At 36.0% G+C, this 23,949-nt stretch overlaps 1 protein-coding gene across 1 annotated transcript in view; it reads right to left on the bottom strand.

Annotated features, from left to right (window-relative positions):
• Positions 1–23,102, bottom strand: part of NBEAL1 (neurobeachin like 1) — a 184,638-nt gene extending 161,536 nt beyond the window's left edge. The window contains exons 1-2 of the mRNA XM_088021587.1: positions 22,793–23,102; positions 21,612–21,892 (exon numbers count right to left, since the gene is read on the bottom strand). Coding sequence (XP_087877713.1) covers positions 21,612–21,662 — 51 coding nt within the window. The 5' untranslated portion in view covers positions 21,663–21,892; positions 22,793–23,102. The remainder of the gene's footprint in view (positions 1–21,611; positions 21,893–22,792) is intronic.
• Positions 23,103–23,949: the final 847 nt, after the last annotated feature.

Raw genomic sequence — 23,949 nt, forward strand, 5'->3', positions numbered from 1 at the left:
AATATTCTTAATACACATATTTGACAAAGAACTTACACCAAGAACATACAAAGCACTCCTAAAAATCAACACCAAAAGGACAACTCAATTCAAAAATGGGCAAAGGACAAACACCTCACAAAAGGGGATACAGGAATGACCAGTGTGTGAAAGCACGCTCAACATCATTAGCTATCCAGAGAAAAGTGAAAGCACGCTCAACATCATTAGCTATCCAGAGAAAAGTGAAAGCACGCTCAACATCATTAGCTATCCAGAGAAAAGTGAAAGCACGCTCAACATCATTAGCTATCCAGAGAAAAGTGAAAGCACGCTCAATATCATTAGCTATCCAGAGAAAAGCAAACAAAAATCAAATGGAACACCCATTACACACTCACGAGAATGGCCAAAACTAAAAACCTTGACCATTCCAAGTGTTGTAGAAGATGTGGAGCACCTAGAACTCACACTTCTGGTGGGAGTATAAAATGGTATAATCATTTAGAAAATAGTTTGGCAGTTTCTTTTAATGTTAAACATAGATATAGAACATGGCCCTTCCTTGAAAGAGGGAAAAACACAGAACTACAAAAATGTACAAAGATGTTCATAGAAGATTTATTTTTAATAGGCAAAAGCTGGAAACAACACAAAATTCCATCAACCTGTTCACTGACAAAGAAATTGTGGTATACTCATATAATGGAATACTATTCAGGAATAAGACTGAATGAACTGTTGATACAATGACAAGCAGAAATTCTAAAAACATAACTAAGCAAGAAATGCCAGACATTAAAGTGTATACACTGTATGATTTCATTTATACAAAGTTCTATAGCAGGCTATGGTGACAGAAATTAGATCACTGGCTGTTTTTCAGAGGACTGACTACAAAGGGACACAAAGGAAACTTTTCCTAGGTGATAGAAATTTTCTATTTTATTATATAGTAGTTACACAAATGTTTGCCTGTATCAAAACATGAACTTTGACACTTAAAATGTGTGCATTTTATGGTCTGTAAGTCATATCTCAAAGCTTATTTGAAATGATTCCTCAGAAACATCTATTTAAATACAAACTGCATCATTAAAAATGATGCTTGAATTTATTTCCTTCCTCTCCTTAACTGTTCTTTACTGAAGTCAATTTCAACAATACTCAGAAGTTTTACTTAATCATTAAATATTACTGGTTAGGCACTGCACTTGGATAAAGGGAACTCAAGTACTTTATTTCCCTAAAATAAAAGCATTACACTACAAATCAGAATTGCTAAAAGAATGTTCCCAGAATGTACAGAGACTGCTGACCTTCTGTGTATTTGTTTTTTCTATTAATATACTATTCCAAAATCAGATTGTAAATTGCCACTATCTACATCATCACTGAGAAATAAGATGGAAATATTTCAGAAAAAGATTTCTCACGTGAGAAATTTTCTCAAGGGTTCCATTACTTGCTATTTTCATTTCCAACTAGCACATTATTCATGTATTCATTTACTCATTTATCCACTCAGAATAGGAATCCAGAAATACAAGTAGCTGGAGTTTTCCTTATCATTTTTGCTTTTAATAAAGCATAGGATTATCTCTCTGTAAAAGTTAGACACAAAACAGTCTCATAACACCATAAAGAATTAATGCATTTCTCCTCATAGTTTATTTAGGAACTCTACAGTATCTGGTTCAAAGTCTAAAGGTCAGGGTTATCAAGTGGTTGGCAGGTACAAGGTTCTCCTAAGAAGTTGAACAACTATAAGGAAAGAAATGGTACTTAAATCTGGAAATGTTTCTTTTAGTAAGAAGTAAAGTAGTTGCAGTTTTTTGAGCATATGCCATGTGCTAAGTACTACAGCAAGCATTTTTAAATAATATGTATCATTCCATTTACTTCTTACATCTATCCAGAGGTTTCATTTCCCCATTTTGTACGTTAGAAAAGAGATGTTCTAGAATATGTAACTTGTCCAGTCACACAGTTAGTTATTGATAGTGCTGGGATTAAAATGCAAGATATATGAATCCAACCATGGTCCTTCTACTACACTATACTGTCTTTGAACTATAAGCACAGCTCTAGTGAGCAAATAGAGGAAAAAGAGTCATCAGGGTCAGTAAACTCAAGGCCGTACACAATTTAACACAAAAAACAACCACATTCTACACAGCCTGACAAAATTCTTAGAGAACCTACACTTTACTGCCAAAAACCATAAAAAGAAAGATCTCCACTTACCCAGAAACCATATTAATTAAATCTCAAGTTTAGTCACTTTCATAGTTAAGAGTTTGGTATACTGAAACACCACAGTATGATCTATTTTTCCATTTGTACACTATTTATTAACATAACACATAAATATATTACGTACTGCAGGAGCACTGAGGCCAAATTATGTGGACTCTAATACTTGCTTTGCCACTTTCTTGAACAAGTCATCCTATGTTTGCTATCAGTCTTTTCCTCTATAAAAATGAATATAATGATAATACCTTTCTTACAGGGCCGTTATAAAAATTAAATAATCTAATATATGTCAAGGGCTCAGAATAATTCCTAGCACAGAGGATATGCTCAAGTATTAATTTTATTTTTACTACCTACTATGTGCCAAAACTAGGAAACTCCCATAAAACAGGAATAATCTATGCAACAAACATATTTAAATATTTCATGATCCCCCTTGACATATGATTTTAATTGTATTCTCTTCTTTTTAAATCTCTTTGCATTTACTATCTGTGTAACTTTGGCCATGTTACTTGATTTCTCCAATTTGTTCTTCATCTATAATATTATTTCCTACCTCATAGGGTGTTGAGAGCACTAAATGAGATAACATACGTAAGACATTCAACAATGCCTGTCATTTAGCAATTACTCAAAACACGTTGGTTACCATTAAGATATAGAGTCTGCCATCAAGTTGGTCATGATTCAATGTAATAAAATAAGCACTTATGAAATAATTACAAAATCAACTTTATTGATTTTGTACTCAAATATTCATCTAATCATGTGCCATTGTTTAAAACAGTGGCGCCGTCTACGGCCATACCACCCTGAACGCGCCCGATCTCGTCTAAAACAGTGGCGCCTGGGTGGCTCAGTTGGTTAAGCGACTGCCTTCAGCTCAGGTCATGATCCTGGAGTCCCGGGATCGAGTCCCACATCGGGCTCCCTGCTCAGCAAGGAGTCTGCTTCTCTCTCTGACCCTCTTCCCTCTCGTGCTCTCTCTCATTCTCTCTCTCTCTCAAATAAAATCTTTAAAAAAAAATAAAACAGTCTTTCATTTGAACTGTTACATAGTTCTCTACTGGTGTTTATAGCTTCAATTTTTCCTCCCTATATACAGCTACTAACAGGATGTTAAATTTAAATCTAATCATTTCTTCCCTCCTCTTCAAATACCCTCAATGGCCCCCCTTACCACAGGATGAAGTTTAAACACTGCCCAATACAGCACTGCCCAACAGAGTGACCACTAGCCAAATGTGAATATTTAAATTACATTAATGCACAGAAGGCATTTTTTTACCTTCTCTTAACACCCACTCCCCTGGTGGGAGGCATTAGTGGGTAATGGAATTAAGAGATCCATATAATTTCACCTAGTTCTTAAGGGGTGGGGTTACAGGTAAGAATAGGGGAACACCTTACTTTCTCCATGCAATATTTAGGATGTAATAGTCCTTCAAGTTTTAAAACTATAAACTTTTAAATACATATACATATTTCAACCAATATTGGGCAGTTCCCAACTTACATATGAGTTGCATTTATAAAAGTTCATTTAAGTCAGTTATATTTATAATATAGTTTCTAATTCCTACCAAAAGAAGATAAATCTCCCCTCAATAGAAACATAATTATTAATGGTAATTCATCTCTCAAGTCAGCCCTCAGGTTTTTCTGACAGAACCTAGCTACCTCAAAAAACATTTACTAAGTACATACCAACCATGTAACAATCAAGAACCGTACTAGACTCTGCGGCTATGACAAAACTAAAACGTAATCTTAAGTCAATTTTACCTAAAAAAAAAAAACCTATAATCTTATCCTCAAAGTGCTCACTGTTCAATAGAAGAGAGGCATAAACAAATAAATGCACAACAGCATAAGAAGTAAAGCAGTTGTAAAAAGTATAGATATAATAAAAAGGGGGAAGCCTAGCTGGCTCAGTCGGTAGAGTATGCAACTCTTGGTCTTGGGGTTGTGAGCTCAAGTCCCAGGTTGGGGCTAGAGATTCCTTAAAAATAAAATCTTAAAAAAAAAAAAAGAAAGAATAAAAAGGGAGTTACTGTCAAAATCAGAAATAACTGAAGAGCAGAAGCACTTAAAAGTTTTCACAGATCGTCATAAGCAGATACATTCAAGGACGGAGGAGGTAAGAGGGGAATTCCAGACAGAAAATAGCAAGATATTTTCAAAGATGTACAATATTTGGTCCTGTTAAATAAATAGATAAACCTGGAGAAGTCAGCATTTCCTGAGCAAGTACTTAGGGACATTGTTTACTTGGATGACAACAAGTATGGTGTGAAGTTAGAGAAAAAAAGAAGAAAAAGAAGGATGGCTGTGTTTAACGAAGTTTGAGAAGCACCAGTTAGGTTAAATGAGATTTTTAACAATATATTATCTTGAAGATGAAATATGCCTTGTGAATGGCACTGGAAGTGGTGTTTATAAGGTGAAATTTTCAAAACATATATAATCACAAACTTTATCTTCCTGACTCAATTTCATTAGTTTTATCAAAGAAACAACTTTTTATTTGGTTGATCTTTTCCATTATGTTTATTTGTGCTCTTTCCAAAAGCATGTTACTGAACAATTTCAAACATACTTAGAAGTAGAGAGAATGAGAATAGAATGACTCAGCTTTAACAACTACCAAATCATGCATGACCAATATTCTTTCACCTGTATCCCCATCTTCAACTATATTATTTTGAAGCAAACCCAGATATATCATTTCATCCACATATATTTCAATACATATCCCCAAAAGGTATCTTTTAAAAATATGACGGTATTATCACATCTGAAAAAATTAGCAATTCCTTAGTATCGGTCAGTGTTCAAACGCCCTTCTTTTTTAACTGTGTGATAAGATTAGGACCCAATAAAGTCCACAAATTGCATTTGGTTGATGTATTTTTTAGGTCTATTTAAACCCATAGGTTTCTATTACTTTTATTTTTTTGTCCTAATTTATTTGTTGAAGACACTGGGTCATTTATGAAGTAGTATTTCTCACATCAGGATTTTGCTGACTGCATGTTCTTATGTCATTTAACATGTTCCTCAGTCCTCTATATTTCTAATTAATTAGTAGATCTAGAGACTATCAAATTTAGGTTCTTTTGGGGTTTTTTTGGCAAAAAAATATTTAATAGGTGTTGCTAACATGTCCTTCAGGAGAAGGTACATATCGAGTTACCTCTTTTGTGATGTTAAAGCTACTGATCATTTTCTACATCCAGTATTTTATGAGTAATTTCTGCAATAAACCTTATAATTTTCTTATGTCACCATGACTACTAGAAATATTTGCAAAAGAAACCACTATTAACATACTCTCAATCTCACTTCCACAGTCCTAATTAAGATTATATCCAGATATTCATGCCATTCATCCCAAGATGTTATGTTTTATTAAAATTAAATATACTCAATACATGTCAACCTTCTTATATGTGTATTTCCTGCAACAACTGAAAAACAAACAATAAATTTGAGAATTTTCACATTACAAAAAACTTCTATTTTCCCTCACTATACTTTCTTTGGGTTTATTCTTGTCTTCTTGAAATGGATGGCATATTAATGATCTATTTCTGTATAACAAATTAAATAAATTAAATATAGGAGCTTAAACAACAAATATTTTATCAGTTTTTTGGGTGAGGAATTCAAAACCAGCTCAGAATTTCTCATGAGCCTTCATCATAGTGAAGATGTCAAGTAGGGCTGCAGTCATAGCAAAGCTTGACTGGGTGGGAAGAACTACTTTCAACCTCACTCATGTGGTTGGTGGCTGGCAAGGCTTCAGTTCTTCATAACATGGGGCTCTCCACTGGGCTGCATACAACAAAGCAGCTCGCTTCACCAAATCAATGATTCAAGAAAAAAAGGAGTAACCGAGATGAAAACAAGAGTGTCTTTTCTAATTTCGGAAATGATATACCATCAATTCTGCCAAATTCTATGGTCACAAAAGAACCCTGGTACAACGTAGGAGAGGACTGTAAAAGGGTATGAATACCAGGATGTGAGGATCTTAAAGGCTGGTGACCACAAATGTCTATCTAGTTCACTAATTTTTAGCCTTTTTTTAAACATATGTATTTATTTTTTTGAGGTTTTATTTATTTATTTGACAGAGAGAGAGAGCACGAGCAGGGGGACAGCAGGCAGAGGGAGAAGCAGGATTCCCGCTGAGCAAGAAGCCCAATGCAGGACTTGATTCCAGGACCCTGGGACCATGACCTGAGCCAAAGGCAGATGCTTAACCAACTGAGCCACCCAGGCACCCCTAAACATTAAGTATTTGGAGCAATAAATTTTCCTAAGTAATGTGTAGCCACTTCCCATCAAGTTCTAAAATTGCAGTACTTTTATCATTCAGGTCTCCCCAAATTCTAATTGATTAATATATTTAATTTATCTACTTATTTATATTATAGAGAGAGAGAGAGGTAGAGGAGGGACAGAGGGAGAGGGAGAGCAGGCTTCATGCCCAGCGCAGAGCCTGACTCCGGGCTCCATCTCACAACCATGAGATCATAACCTGAGCCAAAATCGAGAGTCGGACACTTAATTGACTGAGCCACACAGGTGCCCCTCAAAATTCTAATTTTTATTACGTGTTCTCTAATCAAAGGTTTATTTAAAAGGGTATTTCATGGCCTCTAAACATTCCTTTTTAATCTTTTTGCTATTGATTTCTTCCTTCATTGTTATTGTTCAACATTATTTTGATCATTAGAAATTTGTTGGAATTTGCTGTTATATCATTTTTGTAAACGTGTGCTCGAAAGGACTGTATGTTGAATATAGTGTTCTACATAAATCCCTAACATCAAGTTTGTCAATTCTATTGTTTGAGTCTTCTGTATCTTTAGTGACCTTTTTGTCTATTCATTCTATCAATTATTGACATTTTTTTTACACTACTAAGGCAAGTTAAATAGAAAAAAAAACCTTAAAACTGTCGTACGTTCATTTCTCTGTGTTTATTTTGAGACTATGAGGTACACACAAATTTAAAATTGTTATATATTCCTGGTGAATTGAACTGTTTTGTTTTGCTGAACATGGCTTTATTTCACTTTACTCTTGGAAAAAATTTCATTTGTTTGGAAATAGATTGGTAAGTCTTTTCTTTAAAGATGTCAACCTTTTCCCTTCTATCGTTATTACTGAAAAATCAGCTATTAATCTGTCATTCCTTTGAAGATAATCTTTTTTCCTCTGGCAGCTTTTAAGATTTTTCTTTCTCTTTGATTTTCTGCAAAACCACTACAATTTCACTACAATGTAACTTGGTATGGAATTAGTTTTATTTATTCTGCTTGAAATTCAGTGGACTTTCATTAATCTTGGAATGTTCTCACCTGTAATCTTTTCAAATATTACATTTGTTTCATTCTTCCTTTCCTGTCCTTTTCAGAGTCCAATTAAACATGTATTAAGCCTTTTCACACTAGCCTTTATATCTCTTAACCTTCCTTCCGTATTTTCCATTTCTTTGACTCCTAGCTTATATTGTAAAAAGGACTTATCTCCCTTCCAATTCTCTAATTCTCTTCAGCTGTCTAAAAACTCCTATCAACCACATTTATTGGTTTTTAAATATCATTATTGGGTTTTCCCCCTATTTCTAGATATTCTATTTCTTTTTTAAAACTGCTAGTTCACTTTTTATATCAAATTTGTCTGATTCTAAGTTGTTTTGTTTTTTAAATTTTGGTATCTTTGAAATCAAAACGCATCTTACAATTGCTCTCAGAGAGGCTGCTGTTAAGACCTATTTGTCAATGCCTGTGCAAACCTGGTAACAGCTGTTTCATATTGATATACTTTCACTAGATTTATGCACAAAGTACTACAACATGTTGAGTTTAATCGCTGTTCAAAATGTTCAAAAAATTATACTATGATTAGGCAATAAAATGAAGTTATTGTGTACACAAGACATGACAACAGAACAGGAGGGTATAATTTGACATTAATGATACAACTATTCGTTACTGTAGAAATAATCACGGTTTTATGTTTTATGGCAAGGAACAGCTAAGTGCTTTACAAAACTGACAATGGGAGATACCATCAAAAGAGGAAACTGAAATACATGCAAAAGAATTACCTACCATATGCCAATCAGTGCAAATAAAGACAAGAGAATCTATCAAATTGCTTGGAAAAGATGAAAGAAATGCCAAGGCAATGAAAATCTGGTATGGTTGATTCATACATCATGAATTAAAGTATTAAGCTGCAATTTGAAAAAATACTTGGTATCTGAAGTTTCTTCTTCCAGAAGGATTGCATTTGCTTGTACCAAGCACCAGACTAGTCTGCATGACCTGGGGCTTTCTGGACTTTCTCTACAACGAAAGGTAAGTTTGATTTGCAAATTTATGAAAGAATCAACTGGTGGTAACATCCTCTCAGGGACTTTTCACCTTTTGGCTCTGCTTAACACAAAGCCATTTTCCCTTGGAGTCCCCAAGTAAAGATGAAAGAGTGAGATGGGTCTGTTTCCAGTTCATCTTTACCCCACAGGTGTTACACCTCTGGGGATCATAAGAGAAAATCTATTCAGACTTCTCACTCTGATTAGTCCCTTAGCTTTGACTTCTTCCTTCCATCCACAAGACCATGAAAACAAAAGCTCAAGTTCACCAGGAAAAGTAGCTTCCATTCTCCATCTACCTAAATTCCTGTTTCCACTAAGATTTAGCCTCATAAAGCCTTACCATCATCTTGCCAGCGTCTCAACGATATTAAGATATGTCTTAAATTTTATTCAGAATTATAAATAATTTTCAGAAGGGTTGGTCCAACAAGCTAGCCTAATTTATTACCAAACGGAAAGTCTAAATTAAGGTCACTTTTCCTTCGTACTTTTGGTCAGGATTTCTATGCGCCTGGAACATATTCTGTGGCTCTTAAACTACAATCCATTCTTTAAAACCTTGAACAAAGCTATCTCTTTAATCAATCCCTGATGACTTCATTCATCTTCCCTAAGGTCTCACATCTAAGCCTACAATCTAAATGGGAAACTGACTCTAGTTGGAAAAGCATGCCCATAGATGAAGTCAGTCAATTAAATAGATAAAAGAGACAAAATTTTGATGAAAAGCCTGTCACATCTTGAAAGGTTTGGAAGTCATTTTAACATAAATGAAAAACCAATATTCATATAGAGGTCTACATAAAAAACAGGCTTAGAATACACTAATCCCTAGAGAGCAGATTTCAAATTTTACTTTAGGTATTTCTTAAATTACAATAAAAAACTCATCATTCATATAACTAAGTTCCAGGTTTGATCAAATTAGTATAGAAAATTCACAGTTAAACTTAGCAAGACTTGAAAAAGCCAACATCCGGAACGCTTAAATGTTAGGTAAAACATGACTTGCTACATTAATTTTGTGTTTACCTTGGAGGTTCACACATGGTGGACAGGTAAAGAAATGTTTGGCTCAGGTGTTTCTGGGAAATCAGTCAAGTGATCAAACATACCATTGTGGTATGGGATGCTAATAGCAGGAAAGGCTGCACAGATGTAGGGACAGGAAATACAAAGGAACTCTCTGTACTTTTGTTCAATTTTGCTATGAATCTAAAACTGCTCTAAAAAATGTTTATTTTAAAAAATTTTTAAAAGAGGAAAATACACAACTCAAGAGATAAAATGGTAGTAACTAACATCTGTATACAGGTACCCAATAACTAGTTAATTGGACTACAGTGAATTTTTTTTAAGATTTATTTAAAAAAAGATTTTATTTATTTGACAGAGAGAGACACAGCGAGAGAGGGAGCACAAGCAGGGGGGAGTGGGAGAGGGAGAAGCAGGCTTCCCGTGGAGCAGGGAGCCTGATGCGGGGTTCGATCCCAGGACCCTGGGATCATGACCTGAGCCCAAGGCAGACGCATAACAACTGAGCCACCCAGGCGCCCGAATTTTTTTTTTAAGATTTTATTTATTTATTTGCCAGAGAGAGAGCACAAGCAGGGGGAGTGGGAGAGGGAGAAGCAGACTCCCCGCTGAGCAAGGAGCCCAATGAGAGGCTCAATCCCAGGACCCTGGGATCATGACCTGAACCGAGGGCAGACGCTTAACGGACTGAGCCACCCAGGCGCCCCTGAATTCTTTTTTAAGATTTTATTTTTTAAGTTTTTTTTTTTTTAGTAATCTCTACACCCAACACAGAACTCAAACTCAAGACCCTGAGATCTAGAGTTGCATGCTGTTCCGAATGAGCCAGTAAGGCACTCCTACCTACAGTGAATTTTTTAAAGAAAAGCCTACCACTGTGCATGTATTAACTAAATATAACATTGACACTTTTTAAATGGAGCTTAAAAGCTTAAAGTTGAAGTTTCATGTCAGGTTGAAGTTTTTCAAATTTAATATCTTAATGATTTGTAGTAGTAAATGTAATTAACTCATAGACTTTTCAATCACATCGATAGAGTATGTTAACTGAAAATCACTGAAAAATGAAACTTTTACTTTCAGCATGTCTATATTTTCTTTAATTAAATTGTATCTTAAATTTTAAAAATTTCAATCCTAACATAAAACACTACTACTTTTCTTAGAATATAAATCTAAATTAGAAATTTTATATTTTATCCCTAAAATGAAATTCATTCACTAGAAAATTGAAATTTTATATTTAAAGCTATTTAAATTTTGTATTTTAACAAAAATCCTAAGTCAAAATTATTCAATAAAAAAGTATAAATTCACCTCACAATATCATAAATTAAAATAGTACCTATCTTTCCTACTATTCAAATGTTTAATGTCACAAAAAATAATTTAAGTTAAATATATCAAACAAAACTACATTTTTTTTTACAGAGGCAAATTGTTGTAAAATTTTGTGAGAAAAGTATGGATCAATTAATGCTTTGGTTCAATATGAGTAGACAACCCTATGAGCCTGAATTTAGGTCACAAGATATAAATTAAAAGAAAATGCTGAAACACCCAAAGAACAAATAATCCAATCAAAAAATGGGCGGAAGACATGAACAGACATTTCTGCAAAGAAGACAACCAAATGGCCAACAGTCACATGAAAAAGTGCTCAACATCACTCGGCATCAGGGAGATACAAATCAAAACCACAATGAGGTACCTCCTCACACCAGTTAGAATGGCTAAAATAACAAATGAGGAAATGAAGATGTTGGAGAGGATGCGGAGAAAGGAGAACAGTCCTACACTGTTGGTGGGAATGCAAACTGGTGCAGCCACTCTGGAAAACAGTATGGAGGTTCCTCAAAAAGTTGAAAATAGAGCTACCCTACAACCCAGCAATTGCACTACTTAGGGATTTACCCCAAAGATACAGTAATCCAAAGGGGCACCTGCACCCCAATGTTTATAGCAGCAATGTCCACAATAGTCAAACTATGGAAAGAGCCCAGATGTCCACTGACAGATGAATGGATAAAGATGTGGGGTGTGTATATATACATATAAGTAAATATATATACCCCCACACATACAATGGAATATTACGCAGCCATAAAAAATTGAAATCTTGCCATTTGCAATGTGGATGGAACTAGAGGGTACTATGCTAATAAGCAAAATAAGTCAATCAGAGAAAGACAATTATATGATCTCACTGATATGCAGAATTTAAGAAACAAAACAGAGGATCGTAGGGGAAGAGAAGAAAAAAATGAAACAAAATGAAACCAGAGAGCGAGACAAACCACAAAAGACTCTTAATCTTAGGAAACAAATTAAGGGTTGCAGGAGGGGAGGTGGGGTGGCTAGGTGATGGACATTGGGGAAGGTATGTGTTGTGGTGAGCACTGGGTGTTGTGTAAGACTGATGAATCACAGACCTGTACCCCTGAAACAAATACTACATTATATGTTAATTTAAAAAAATTTTTTTAAATCAAAAAAAAAAAAGAAAATGCTGATATGCCTTAGATATAGGTAAGAACAAGTTACTTTCAATATTTTAAAAGACTGTATAGTCCAGGGGTGCCTGGGTAGCTCAACCAGTTAAGTGTCTGTCTCTTGATATAAGCTCAGGTCATGACCTCAGGGTTATGAGACTGAGCCGCACGTTGGGCTTGGTTCTGGGTGTGGAGCCTGCTTAAGATTCTCTCTCTCTCTCTCTCTCCCTCACCTTCTGCCTCTCTCTCCCACCCCCCCAACACACTCTTATTAAAAAAAAAAAAGTTTAAAAAAACAGTATAGTACATATAAATATATTTAAGAGCAGAGCTCCCTGTTTTCCTTATTGAAAAAGAAATGGCACATTATATTCTTTTCAGTAAAAGCTGAGGAAAAGATGAGGAAATCAGTGCTTCTAACTCTTGCCTGAATTCTGACATCATCAAAGGAGTTGATTTACAGTTATGGCAGATTCCAGTCATTTCAGATAGTTACCCATATCTTAATAGATTCTGAAACACCAGAATAAAATTTTCAGAAAAAATAAATTCCATTTTTACAAAATAAATCAAATTTTTTGTCAGAACCTCTGAATAAACCGAAAAAGCAGTTAGGTGGCCAAACTCTTAAATTCATACACTACAAGGCACTAAACTTTGATCTATAAGCATTATATTTTACATATTTTAAAATGAAGGACTACTGAGAATTAAGTGCAGCACCAGACTCCAAATGTACCTACTTACAATTCATAATGATTCTAATAAAGGAGAATATTTAAAATGGCAACCACTAAGTACCAATGATTATGATTTTTTCATAACTTTTTCAACTTTAATATTTTTCTGGAACTTAGGAATAGTCTAATTATCCACATCTTAAGTACACACATAAAACTATTCTAAGCAGTTTTATAATATATTGTAAAAGTAGCAAACCTGCATCAGAAATATCAACAGTATACCTAAGAAAAAATGAATAAAGTAAAACATCTATCATTTACCTACCATAAATCTGATCTGAGTTAAAGGGATTATACATATACATGTCTCAGTCCCAAAGTCTGAAGCTAACCTAATAGAAAACCTCAGCCTTTCTCCCCCTTAAAGTGAAGAGGAAGACAAGTATGTCTTTTTTTAAAAGATTTTATTTGTTTATTTGACAGAGAGAGAGAGAGCACAAGTAGGCAGAGCAGCAGGCAGATGGAGAGGGAGAAGCAGGCTCCCCACTGAATAGGGAGCCTGATGTGGGGCTCAATCCCAGGACCCTGGGATCATGACTTGAGCCGAAGGCAGACGCTTAACGTACTGAGCCACCAAGGTGCCCCAACAAGTATGTCTTTTATTTCAAATACTACAGAACATCATGTTGGAGTTACTAGACAATATAGTTAAGACAAAAGAAAATAAGTGAAGGCAGAAGAATTAGAAAAGTGGACTTCCCATTTTCTATAGGGGCCTTTCTATATGCAGGAAGCCAGATGAGTTGCTCAGTCATAAGAAAGTATAGTCTCCAATGCCCTCCTCAGACATACCAAAAGAACAATAAGAGAAAAAGAACCTCTAAGAATATGGAGCCAAGTGCAATAAAGAACAGTGGCCTGTGCAGCTACTCCCAAGAACAGAACAAAGGAACGAGCCTTCTCTGAAAGTAGAGGAACCAGGCGACATTTGCCCAGTTTTCAGAATTGCTATGGACCAAAGCCTCCGATATGCCTTCCATTCTTTCTTTTTCAAGAGTCTTTACTGTGGCATTCCTATCTCAGTTTCATCACAATTGGTTGGGTTTGTAAGGGTCAGATATCAACAGTCGTCCAAAGTCACGGGTCTCAGCAATAAAAACCACAACTGGACCTGATATATATTACAATATCTTGGGTTTCAACCGATACCAGGATTGGATGAGACTTCTGGAGTTCTTAAAATGGACATGAAGTAGATTTTGTATATGGGAGAGATACAAATAATTGTAACGAAGAAATCAGACTGTGGTAGACTGAATTGTTGGTTCCAAATTTCACCCCCTTGTAGTAAATCTGCCAAGTAATTTTGCAATAAGGAAAGGAAGCTGTAGAAAAGGTAAGGTAACAGCAGTATGTCAGATACTGACCAAGGCTTGTGTTTCTAAAACATGTCCAAGAACCCTGGGAGTTATCAGAAATATTTCTGGGTCCATAAGTTTCATATAAAAATTTGTAAAGTTTGTACTCACATTTCTATTAATTTTCAAATTAATTTAAGTCTATTTAAGCTGACTACCTTGTAACTAGTACTCAATTTCACTGGTCACATTTGCACTGCTACCAATAATCAGTGACTATTCAATCTGTAAAGCTATATTTTTCAAATTACAAATGGATTCTTGGCAATCCGAAAATTTTCCGATATTCTAGAGTAGTGCCACGCAAAGTGTGGTACAGGGGGAGCAGAGGGAGAGGAAGAGAAGCAGACTCCCCGCTGAGCACAGAGCCCCATGTGGGGTTTAATCTCACAACACTGAGATCACCACCTAGCCTAAACCAAGGGTCCAACTGCACTACCCAGGCACTCCACCAATAATCTCTTACCTATCAATTCCAATATATGCTCCATAATGCTTTTCTTTATTGCCATACTGAATTTGACAGCACTGACTACTCCCTTCTTTATAAAAGCCCTCTACTTGAGGCAACTACTCACTCCTGGTTCTCCTCCCATTCAAACTCCTTACAAACTCTTCTATCCTCTTCTTAAATGATAATGTTCTCCAGGACTCCCTATGACCTTATTCTCTTCTTACTTTTATATAACTCTTCAGTAATTGCCAATAAAACCTGAAATCTGCCAATAAAAAACCTGAGAATTATTTTAGAATGTTATTTTTCACTCATGCTCCTATCTACACATTTAAGTGCTATCAATTCTACTTTCTACCAGGGAAGTTCAAATTTTGATATTCAAAAGAAAAGAATAAATATTCATGTATCTTGGGGCACCTGGGTGGCTCAGTCGTTAGGCACCTGCCTTCAGGCTCAGGTCATGGTCCCAGGGTCCTGGGATCTGGCCCCGCCTAGGGCTCCCTGCTCTGCGGGAACCCTGCTTCTCCCTCTCCCACTCCCCCTGCTTGTGTTCCCTCTCTCGCTGTGTCTCCCTCTGTCAAATAAACAAAATCTTTAAAAAAAAAAAAAGAAATATTCATGTATCTTAACAAGTTTTTAGAGTGGTGCATAAGCTCAAGTCAAACCACAAAGGTAATATTCCTTTCCATGTCTATTGATATAAAATATTCATTTCTTGCTCTCACATCTAACTTCCTAAAATAAACAGGTAATCACTACTACTGAGCTGCTAGCAATTTTTTGTTTTGCTTCAAGTCAAATGTTACTTTCCTTATATACAAAGTCATTATTAAATCACAGAAAATTAAGAGCCATTTTACACTTTGCACATATCAGGTTAAATTATAAGGGCTGATGTATACTGAGGTATCTTAATAAAAGCTTCACTTCTGATTATAATTAAATTATAATTTTCTCACTGGAAGAGTTTATGTTCATTCCATTTTTTCTAAATCTATATATAAAAAGAGGTACTTGCCTTTTTATCTGAATAAAAACTCTAAATTCTATTTTCTTTATAAAGCAAAATTTTTGTGAAAAGGAAGTTTACTCTGAGCTCATTGCAAAACTATCTATTTCAGTCATATTCCAGATTTAGCAGGACAAAGGGACACAGCAGGAAATGGAGCATCACGAAGGTCCAAAACAAACTTGGTTTAGAGTAAAAAAAAAAAATTCATATTATTAGGATAATTAAGCACTATGCTTGAAAGAAAAATAAAAACATTAAAAATTAAGACACTGATGAGCACTGCTTCATCATTATACAAAAAGATGAGAATATTGTTCTCTACTATATTAAATAAAGGCAAAATGGAAGTATTGATACACTCTCGAGCTCATACATGTATTTTAAAACTACTAATAGAGATAACATTTTATATTTCTTACCCTTACAGTGCATCTCAATATAAGCAATTCATCTTTTCTCAACAACTTTGAGATGCAAAAACAGTTATTTTTTCCCATTTCACAGATGAGAAAACTGTTAACATGAAGAAATTATGTAACCTCTTTTCAGGTCCTTCCTTAAGCTCAGAAGCAAAACTGGGACTAAGTCTTGGCTCTAATTCTATAGCTTCACAAAACTTTTTAGTGTAAAATGAGTATCAAAAAAAAAAAGCAAATGATAAAAATGAACCATAAATTTCAACCCACATTGCCACATTTCAAATGTCATGATGCTTTTGAGTCGCCTTGTGTCTTTTCAGTGAGTTCATGCATTTGATACTTTTCACTACACAGAACAAAAATAACTTAATCTTATCTAAGAATTTGAGAGGCTCAGTTTCTCTTCTGCATATTCTGGTGATCAACTATAGCACTCCCAAAAGGCTAAATGTGGAACACAAATATATCCTAATGCCTATCCAAAGGGAGTTGAGAGACTTTATGATACATATTATGTCTTGCTATTGGCAATATATGAATTCCAAAAAGTTGTATGATAATGTAGAGACGAAAACTGTTCTCAGCACTGTCTCTCTTACCATAAGCACATTATGTAAAAAAATGTCAAAGGATACAGGGAATAACATGGTGCCTATGACAGATAATATGAACTAAAATCTTCAGATATTAAAAAGTAAATCAATTTGCCTTTAATACTTAAGAAAAATATGCTCAGACAAGAAGTAGTTAACTATTAAACTAAAATCCAGATACATGATTAAACCTGTTCAAATTAATGTTTAACTTATAAGAGCTATATGAAATGTACTGTTAGTGAAATCCTTAACCCTGGGTGGCTATGACCATTTGGAGGTAAGTTCAGACTACATAATCTAGTGAAATTATCTGTAGAAAGCAGGAATGCTGGGTCTTCAGAAATCATCCTGCCTCTATTATGTAATAACTACATGACGTTAACAAATAACCTACTAAGAAGATGCATGTTTCTAAAATGCAATAAATCCTATTCCTAGAAGGAGAAAGAAAAATTAGACCTGAAAAGTTTGGTTAGAAAAACAACCTGCCAAGTTTTTTACCCAAATTTTCAAATATAAAGTGTAATATGTGGGAAGCCATCTGCTAAAAACTGAAACCAGTAATTTATTTAATTGTACTTGAAAGACTTTAATCACTAGTATTTAGGCTTACAACCAAACCCAGACTAACAGAAAACATATTTATATATTCTCTTTTCTTTTGCCTACCTAAACAGTATGACCCAAGGATTATTTCTGATATTTCCCTATTTAAACACCTACTAAACTTTTATAATTCTCAATGGTAACTTTTAAAATATCACACTACATGGAAATCCTGTAATAATACCTTAATATTGATCTGTGGCTAATACACCGTGGAATACCTATGCTGGTTAGCACTGTGGCAAATATGGAGGATGTCCTAACCTTACCACTCTGAAGCAGACTTTCAAAAATCTCCGAAGTCATCTTCTTTAATGAGGTATGCATACAATTTTTGGTATGTATAGCACACCAACTAGGGCAGCAAAATGGGCAGCAAAATTAAATATTGTCTAATATTTAAATTTTAATCATTAAAGATCAACTTGAGGGGCGCTTGGGTCGGTTAAGTGTCTGCCTTCAGCTCAGGTCAGGATCCTGGGATCAAGCCCCGCATCTCGCTCCCTGCTCAGCTGGGAGTTTGCTTCTCCCTCTCCCTCTGCCTGCGGCTCCCCCTGCTTCTGCTCTCCCCCTCTCTCTGTCAAATAAATAAATAAAATCTTAAAAAAAAAGAAAAAAATCTTAAAAAAAAAAGATGAACTTGATACTTAAGAAAAATAACTGATCACCTTGGGAGGATGCTAGTAAATCAAGTCATTATTCTGAAAACAAAGAGAAATAATCAAATATTTATTCTGCCTGCCTTCCCTTTAAGGAACTGTCAAACAGCTGATAAGGGAACACTTGTCTATATATGTTCTGCTAATAAAGAAATGATAGAATTGGAATATCACAGTTTTGCAAACTCCTAATGAAATAATTAATACATGTAGGTAAAACTCACAGATAGTGGAGACACTTACAAATTATTCTAGCTTCCCCCACCAAATAGAACATGAATCAGCCAAGTCTCTAGATCTGCCAGTTTGCAGTCACCAGGAGGGAAAAACAATGAATTAAAATCAAGGAATTAAACCAGCAAAAACCAGACTGAGGAAAACTCTAATGTCAAAACCTGGTTTCTTGGGCACCTGGGTGGCTCAGTTGGTTGGGCATCTGCCTTTGCCTTGGGTTGTGATCCCAGGATCCTGGGATCGAGTCTTGCATCGGGCTCCCTGCGCAGTGGAGAGCCTGCTTCTCCCTCTCCCTTACTGTTCCCCCTGCTTGTGCTCTTTCTCCCTCCCTCTCTCTGTCAAATAAATAAATAAAATCTTAAAAAAAAAAAATCTGGTTTCTTCAACAAATAAACAGAAGGAATAAAAAGTATGGTGAAGGACAGTCTATAGATTAAAAGATTTAACATACATCTTCAACAAAATATGATGTGTATACTTTGTTTAAATATTGAGTCAAACAGCAGGAAAATAAGAACATTTATGATACTACCAGAGAAGTTTGAATACTGACCAGATATTTGATGATTCAAAGAATTATCATATCGTGATGATGTTTTTAAGAGTTCTTGTTTTATAGATATACTTTTAAATACTTATAGATAAGATTATGTAGTCTAGGATTTGCTTTAAAATAATGCAGGGAGGGCGCCTGGGTGGCTCAGTTGGTTAAGCGACTGCCTTCAGCTCAGGTCATGATCCTGGAGTCCCGGGCTCGAGTCCCACGTCGGGCTCCCTGCTCAGCAGGGAGTCTGCCTCTCCCTCTGACCCTCTTCCCTCTCGTGTTATCTCTCATTCTCTCTCAAATAAATAAATAAAATCTTAAAAAATAAAATAAAATAATGCAGGGATAGTGGAGGGTTATAGATGAAAACATTACTGAACATGAACTGGACTGAAGCAGGATGACAGATACAAAAGGGTTCACTGTATTATCTTCTCTATTTATGCCCACTTGAAATTTTCCATAAGGAAAAGCTTAAAAAAGAAGATGAACTTAAAAGGTCTATATGACAATCCATAAGCATAAGGACAAAACAAATGCATGTCCCTCAGAGGTCAAAACAAATGAAAATCTTAATGGTGAGTTAGACAAGCATTCTCCCTATACACACACATACACGTGTACCACACACACTCTTACATGAAATAGGAGAATATGTGAGACCCAAAGAGGTAAGTCTTGCTCAAGGTCACAAAATAAAACAGAAGCAGAGCCAAAACTAAACTTCACAATTACAAGCCCACAAAGTCTAAGTTGGAGCTAAGTTATAAGATCTGTGCAACCCCGAAGGAGTCTGATAACCCATCAAAGATGTAAAAATAAGTCTTAAAAGTTAGGTGAAAAAAAGAGGCAGGTGTTTTGAAAGGCAATATGCTAGAATGAGAGCAATAAGCCTAGAGGGTACAGAGAACAACTGGGAATTTGGTAATCATCCTCACCAGGGAGCAGAAGTGTTAAATCTATGATATATATTTGGAAACTACTTGAATTCAAAGTGTTTGTAGAAAAGACAGTTGTTGTCTAGTTTACAAGCTTACACATGAACTGATGAAACATAAAATTATTTTAATAACAATTTTTGAAAATAGTTGAAAAAAATTTTAAATCTTATTAAGTGCCCAACTGATTTAAATCTTAAACATAAAAATGGGATTTATAAAAAAAAAAAAGGGGGGGATTTATCTTCCTGTCCAAAAATAGGCTTTAAAATTTGACCATGAAGGGTCTTCATTATTTACTTAGCCATATTATAAAGGAGTAAAGATTCATATTTATACTAAAAGTCATCAAGAATAAAACTCTGGGTATGCCAACAAACTCTACTATCTTTTCTTTTCTTTTTTTTTAAGATTTTATTTTTAAGTAATCTCTACACCCTACGTGGGGCTCATACTCACAAACCCCGAGATCCCAAGTCGCATGCTCTACCAACTGAGCCAGCCAAGTGCCCCATACTATCTTTTCAATAAGCACAATGACAAATAAAACAGGAACTCCACCTACAAGCAACATAACTAATTAATAACACAATGTAACCCCTTATCTTTTATCATCCTGAAAATGTAAAACCTAGTAAGTTAAATGTATTTTTAAATAAATCATTTTTAAACCACCAGACATTCATACTAAAATGCATTTTAATTTTTGGCTGACATGTGTTAGTGACTATTTTCAAAAGTGGTGAATTAGATTCCTTTTTTATTAGAAGAGTGGTCTATTTTTAAAAAGACATTTCTGGCATTAAATTACACAAGACTAAAAAGCTATTTTAAAAATCCGTATCAAACATTTCAAAGTAGATGTCCTTCAGCAACTCTTAAGAAATACCAAACCAGGAAGTCAAAGAAAATTCCCGTGTGACCTCTAAAATTTAGTATTAGAGATAACTGAGATGGTTTGTTAAAGAATAACTTGGTTCTCTAAAAAGCTGAATAAAAAAGGAACCCAAAGGAATAATGCAGAAACATAAGCTGAGACTTGAGAACTTCACCACAGACTTAAAGTAACTCAAGTAGTAAATTAGAGATGTTTCTCTGACCCTCGCCAATATCTTCAAAGTAGTAATTGTAGCTCCTCTCTTGAAAAACATGTTTTTAAGTAGTATCCTTCTCCTCCAATAACCTAAAATCAAAGCTAACATGTAAAAACTCACATAAAGACAAACACAAAAAATTATTTTTGAATGCGAAAATAAAAAATATTAAGGCGTCATAATGGATAAAAGCACGGACTTGACTTAGGTGGTTCTGCTTCTCAATAGCCCCTTTAACTTCTGCATCAATTCTCTTATCAGCAAAAGGGGCTAATTACAATACCCATCTCACAGGATTGTTGTGAGGGTCAAATGAGACAACACTCATAAGGTGCTATCATCACAGCAAGCTTACAGTAACCACCTCAAATCAATAACATGTTTACATAAGCAATAACCTTTTTAAAGCTAACTAAAAAGGTTAATTATAGTAAAAATGCTGAAGGCTCATAAAAATATCTCTATCCCACCCCCAATTTGTGGGAGAAAAAGAAAAGCACATTAACAAATATTTTACTTTTCTCCTAAGGTCATAATATTACTTATATAATTTGGGGATCACTTAATAAAAATATCAAAACCATACCTACAGGTTTTAAAAATGTGTCAATATTGTGTATGCGTTCAAACCTGGGAAAGTGGAAAACAGAAAACTCCATGCTTTTAAATTTGGGGTCATTACTATGAATAAAAATATGCTACTATCCATTAAGTAAAATAAGGCCAGTCACAAAATTTTATAACAAAAGTATTTTAAAACTTAGAAATAAAAAGGAAAGCAATTACCTTTGTACAATAAAGCATCCAAAGTTCAAAGAGCCTCTCTCTGGATGCCATTCTGGCTTTCACTCTGGCACTTTAATTTTTCCTCAAAAAATAAAAATTATGTTCAAGACCACAGCATGTTCATTTTATTTTCCAAGTTTTTCAGCCGTTACAGTAAAGCTCAAAGCAGTAGGGAAAACAAAAAGAAGTGGAACAAATGGACTGTCTTCTGGTCAGTAAAATTCAGTTCAAGCAGTTACTCCAACTTGTCTTCATCAGTGGTAGTTGGGCGATTAAATAATCTGTGAAAGAGAAAAATACGAAAAGGTTTGCTAGAAACAGAGACCATATAAAAAATTGTAGATTTATCGGAACTATAGATTTATCCACTTCACTTCCCGCAAACAATCAGCTAAGCTTTTATGGTGATCGAGTTCACAGAAACTAGTGCTTCAGGAAAACATCACAGCTAACACAGTATTTCACACCAATATAAAGTTAAAATTCTCTAGGGCACACCCTGAAAGATGAGTACTCGTATAACCAAAATTGCGCCCCGTTGCCACTCATTTTCTAACTCATTTTCTATATACATAAAGAAAGCAACACTCACTAGTGCTGTATTTCAAAGACAAAGAATCCCTTAGAATTTTCTAGTCTGCTTCTTAAAACTTGTTGGGAATGTTTGTCGTTGAGTTACAGGGCAGGGCGTGGGGAGGAGGGTGACGAATTCCTGGTTTGTTTATTTTAACAATACTCAGAGAGTGAAAGCCGACCAGCCCACCTGGCCTCTACCTCTCCGTCCGGGAAGAAGGAAGGAGCACGCACGTACCGGCACGGAAAACACCCCGAGAAAGCCTGCAAGTGTTTTCAGGGATCTTTAAATTTCCTCCTCGCATCCCAGACAACCAAAACAGAGGCAAACCTAAGGTGTGCCAAGCTGCCAAAAGAAGCTTTGGAAATAGGACAACGCGAGCTCGGCATCCACCGACCCGCTATCCACGCCCGGCAGTCAGCACTGGGACACACCCGAGTCAACCTCGCCCCCTCACAGCCACCCCAGAATCTACTGCGCGTTCCCCACCACGCACCCTGGGCCCTCCCACATCTGCCACGCGGCCCCTTCTTCCCTACGACCCGCTCCCCTCACCGCGCTCACGTTGGGGGCTGCGCCAAGGCCGCTAGGCCGACATCTAACTTACTTCCCTCGTCCCCTTCCCCAGGCGAAGCCCTGTGTCACCTCGCAGCAGGACAGGCGGGCGGCAGAGGGAGGCGGGGCGGCGACGGCGCGAGGTGGGGAGTGAGGGCCTGGAGGAGCCAAGGGCGGGGCTGTTCTCTCGGCTAATCACTACGGCCTCCAAGGATTTATCGGGCCCCGGGGCAGGAGCTGTTCATTGGTCGCACAGGCTGGAGGGGGGCGGGGTGACGTGAAGACCCGCCCCAGCATTCCTGCGCAGTCGCAGTCGGCCGTGCTCCCGAAGATTTGGGGACTCGCGCCAGCTGGGGCGTTCCAGTCAGTCTTACCCAGGCTGGACGTGTAGGATGACCGACGTGCTGACGTTCTTGCCCCGCCACTACTGGGGACGGTAGCATTTGGCTGATGGCGTCATTTCCGGGATTCATCTGAGGGCGGAGAATCCTGGAGTGCTAACTAAAGGGGATTTTTGTCTTCATTTTTTGTAAAAAGGGGATTGGTCTTGGGAGCGTATACTATTGTGAAAACAAAACAAAAACAAAAGTCCTTTCCCCCAATCGCGTTTCTGCCTTCTACTTTCGAAGTTGCGAAATGTCCAATCCAAAGGGATTATTTTGACAATACTAAAGGCTTCAAAGTGTTTTTGCTTTTTCAGGAAAACAAGCAAAGGCTGCATTTACCAGATATAGACAACTTTCAGGAGATATTTGTCTAAAGGAGATGGGAAGACACATAGATTACTCACCTCTGGTACACCTGAACATTTTAAAAACTTTGTATTATGAAAAATGTCAGCCATATACAAAAGTAAACTAGTATAATGAAACTCCACATACCATCACCCATCTTCAAAGATTACCAACTAATGTCCTATCTTGTTTCATCTATACCAAAACTTGGCAAACTGTGAACAGCCAGAGTATTTTAGGTTTTGCAAACTGTCTTCCTTGGTATGTATATAAAAATTAATATAAGAATATTTAGTGACATTTGAAAATTAGGTGAAATTCACGGTTTAGTGTTGTAAAGTTTGTTGGAACACAGCCATGTCCATTCCTTTACTCTTTTTATACACACCACCACTACCACTCTGAGTTACCACTAAATCTTTTCTAGATTATTATGATAGCCTCTGCCTATGCCCTCTCCCTACCCATGGATTAT

Source organism: Eumetopias jubatus, unplaced genomic scaffold (genome assembly GCF_037043125.1).
Source record: "Eumetopias jubatus isolate StellerSeaLion01/CBP00866 unplaced genomic scaffold, mEumJub1_p1.0 scaffold_3, whole genome shotgun sequence".
Taxonomy (NCBI): domain Eukaryota; kingdom Metazoa; phylum Chordata; class Mammalia; order Carnivora; family Otariidae; genus Eumetopias; species Eumetopias jubatus.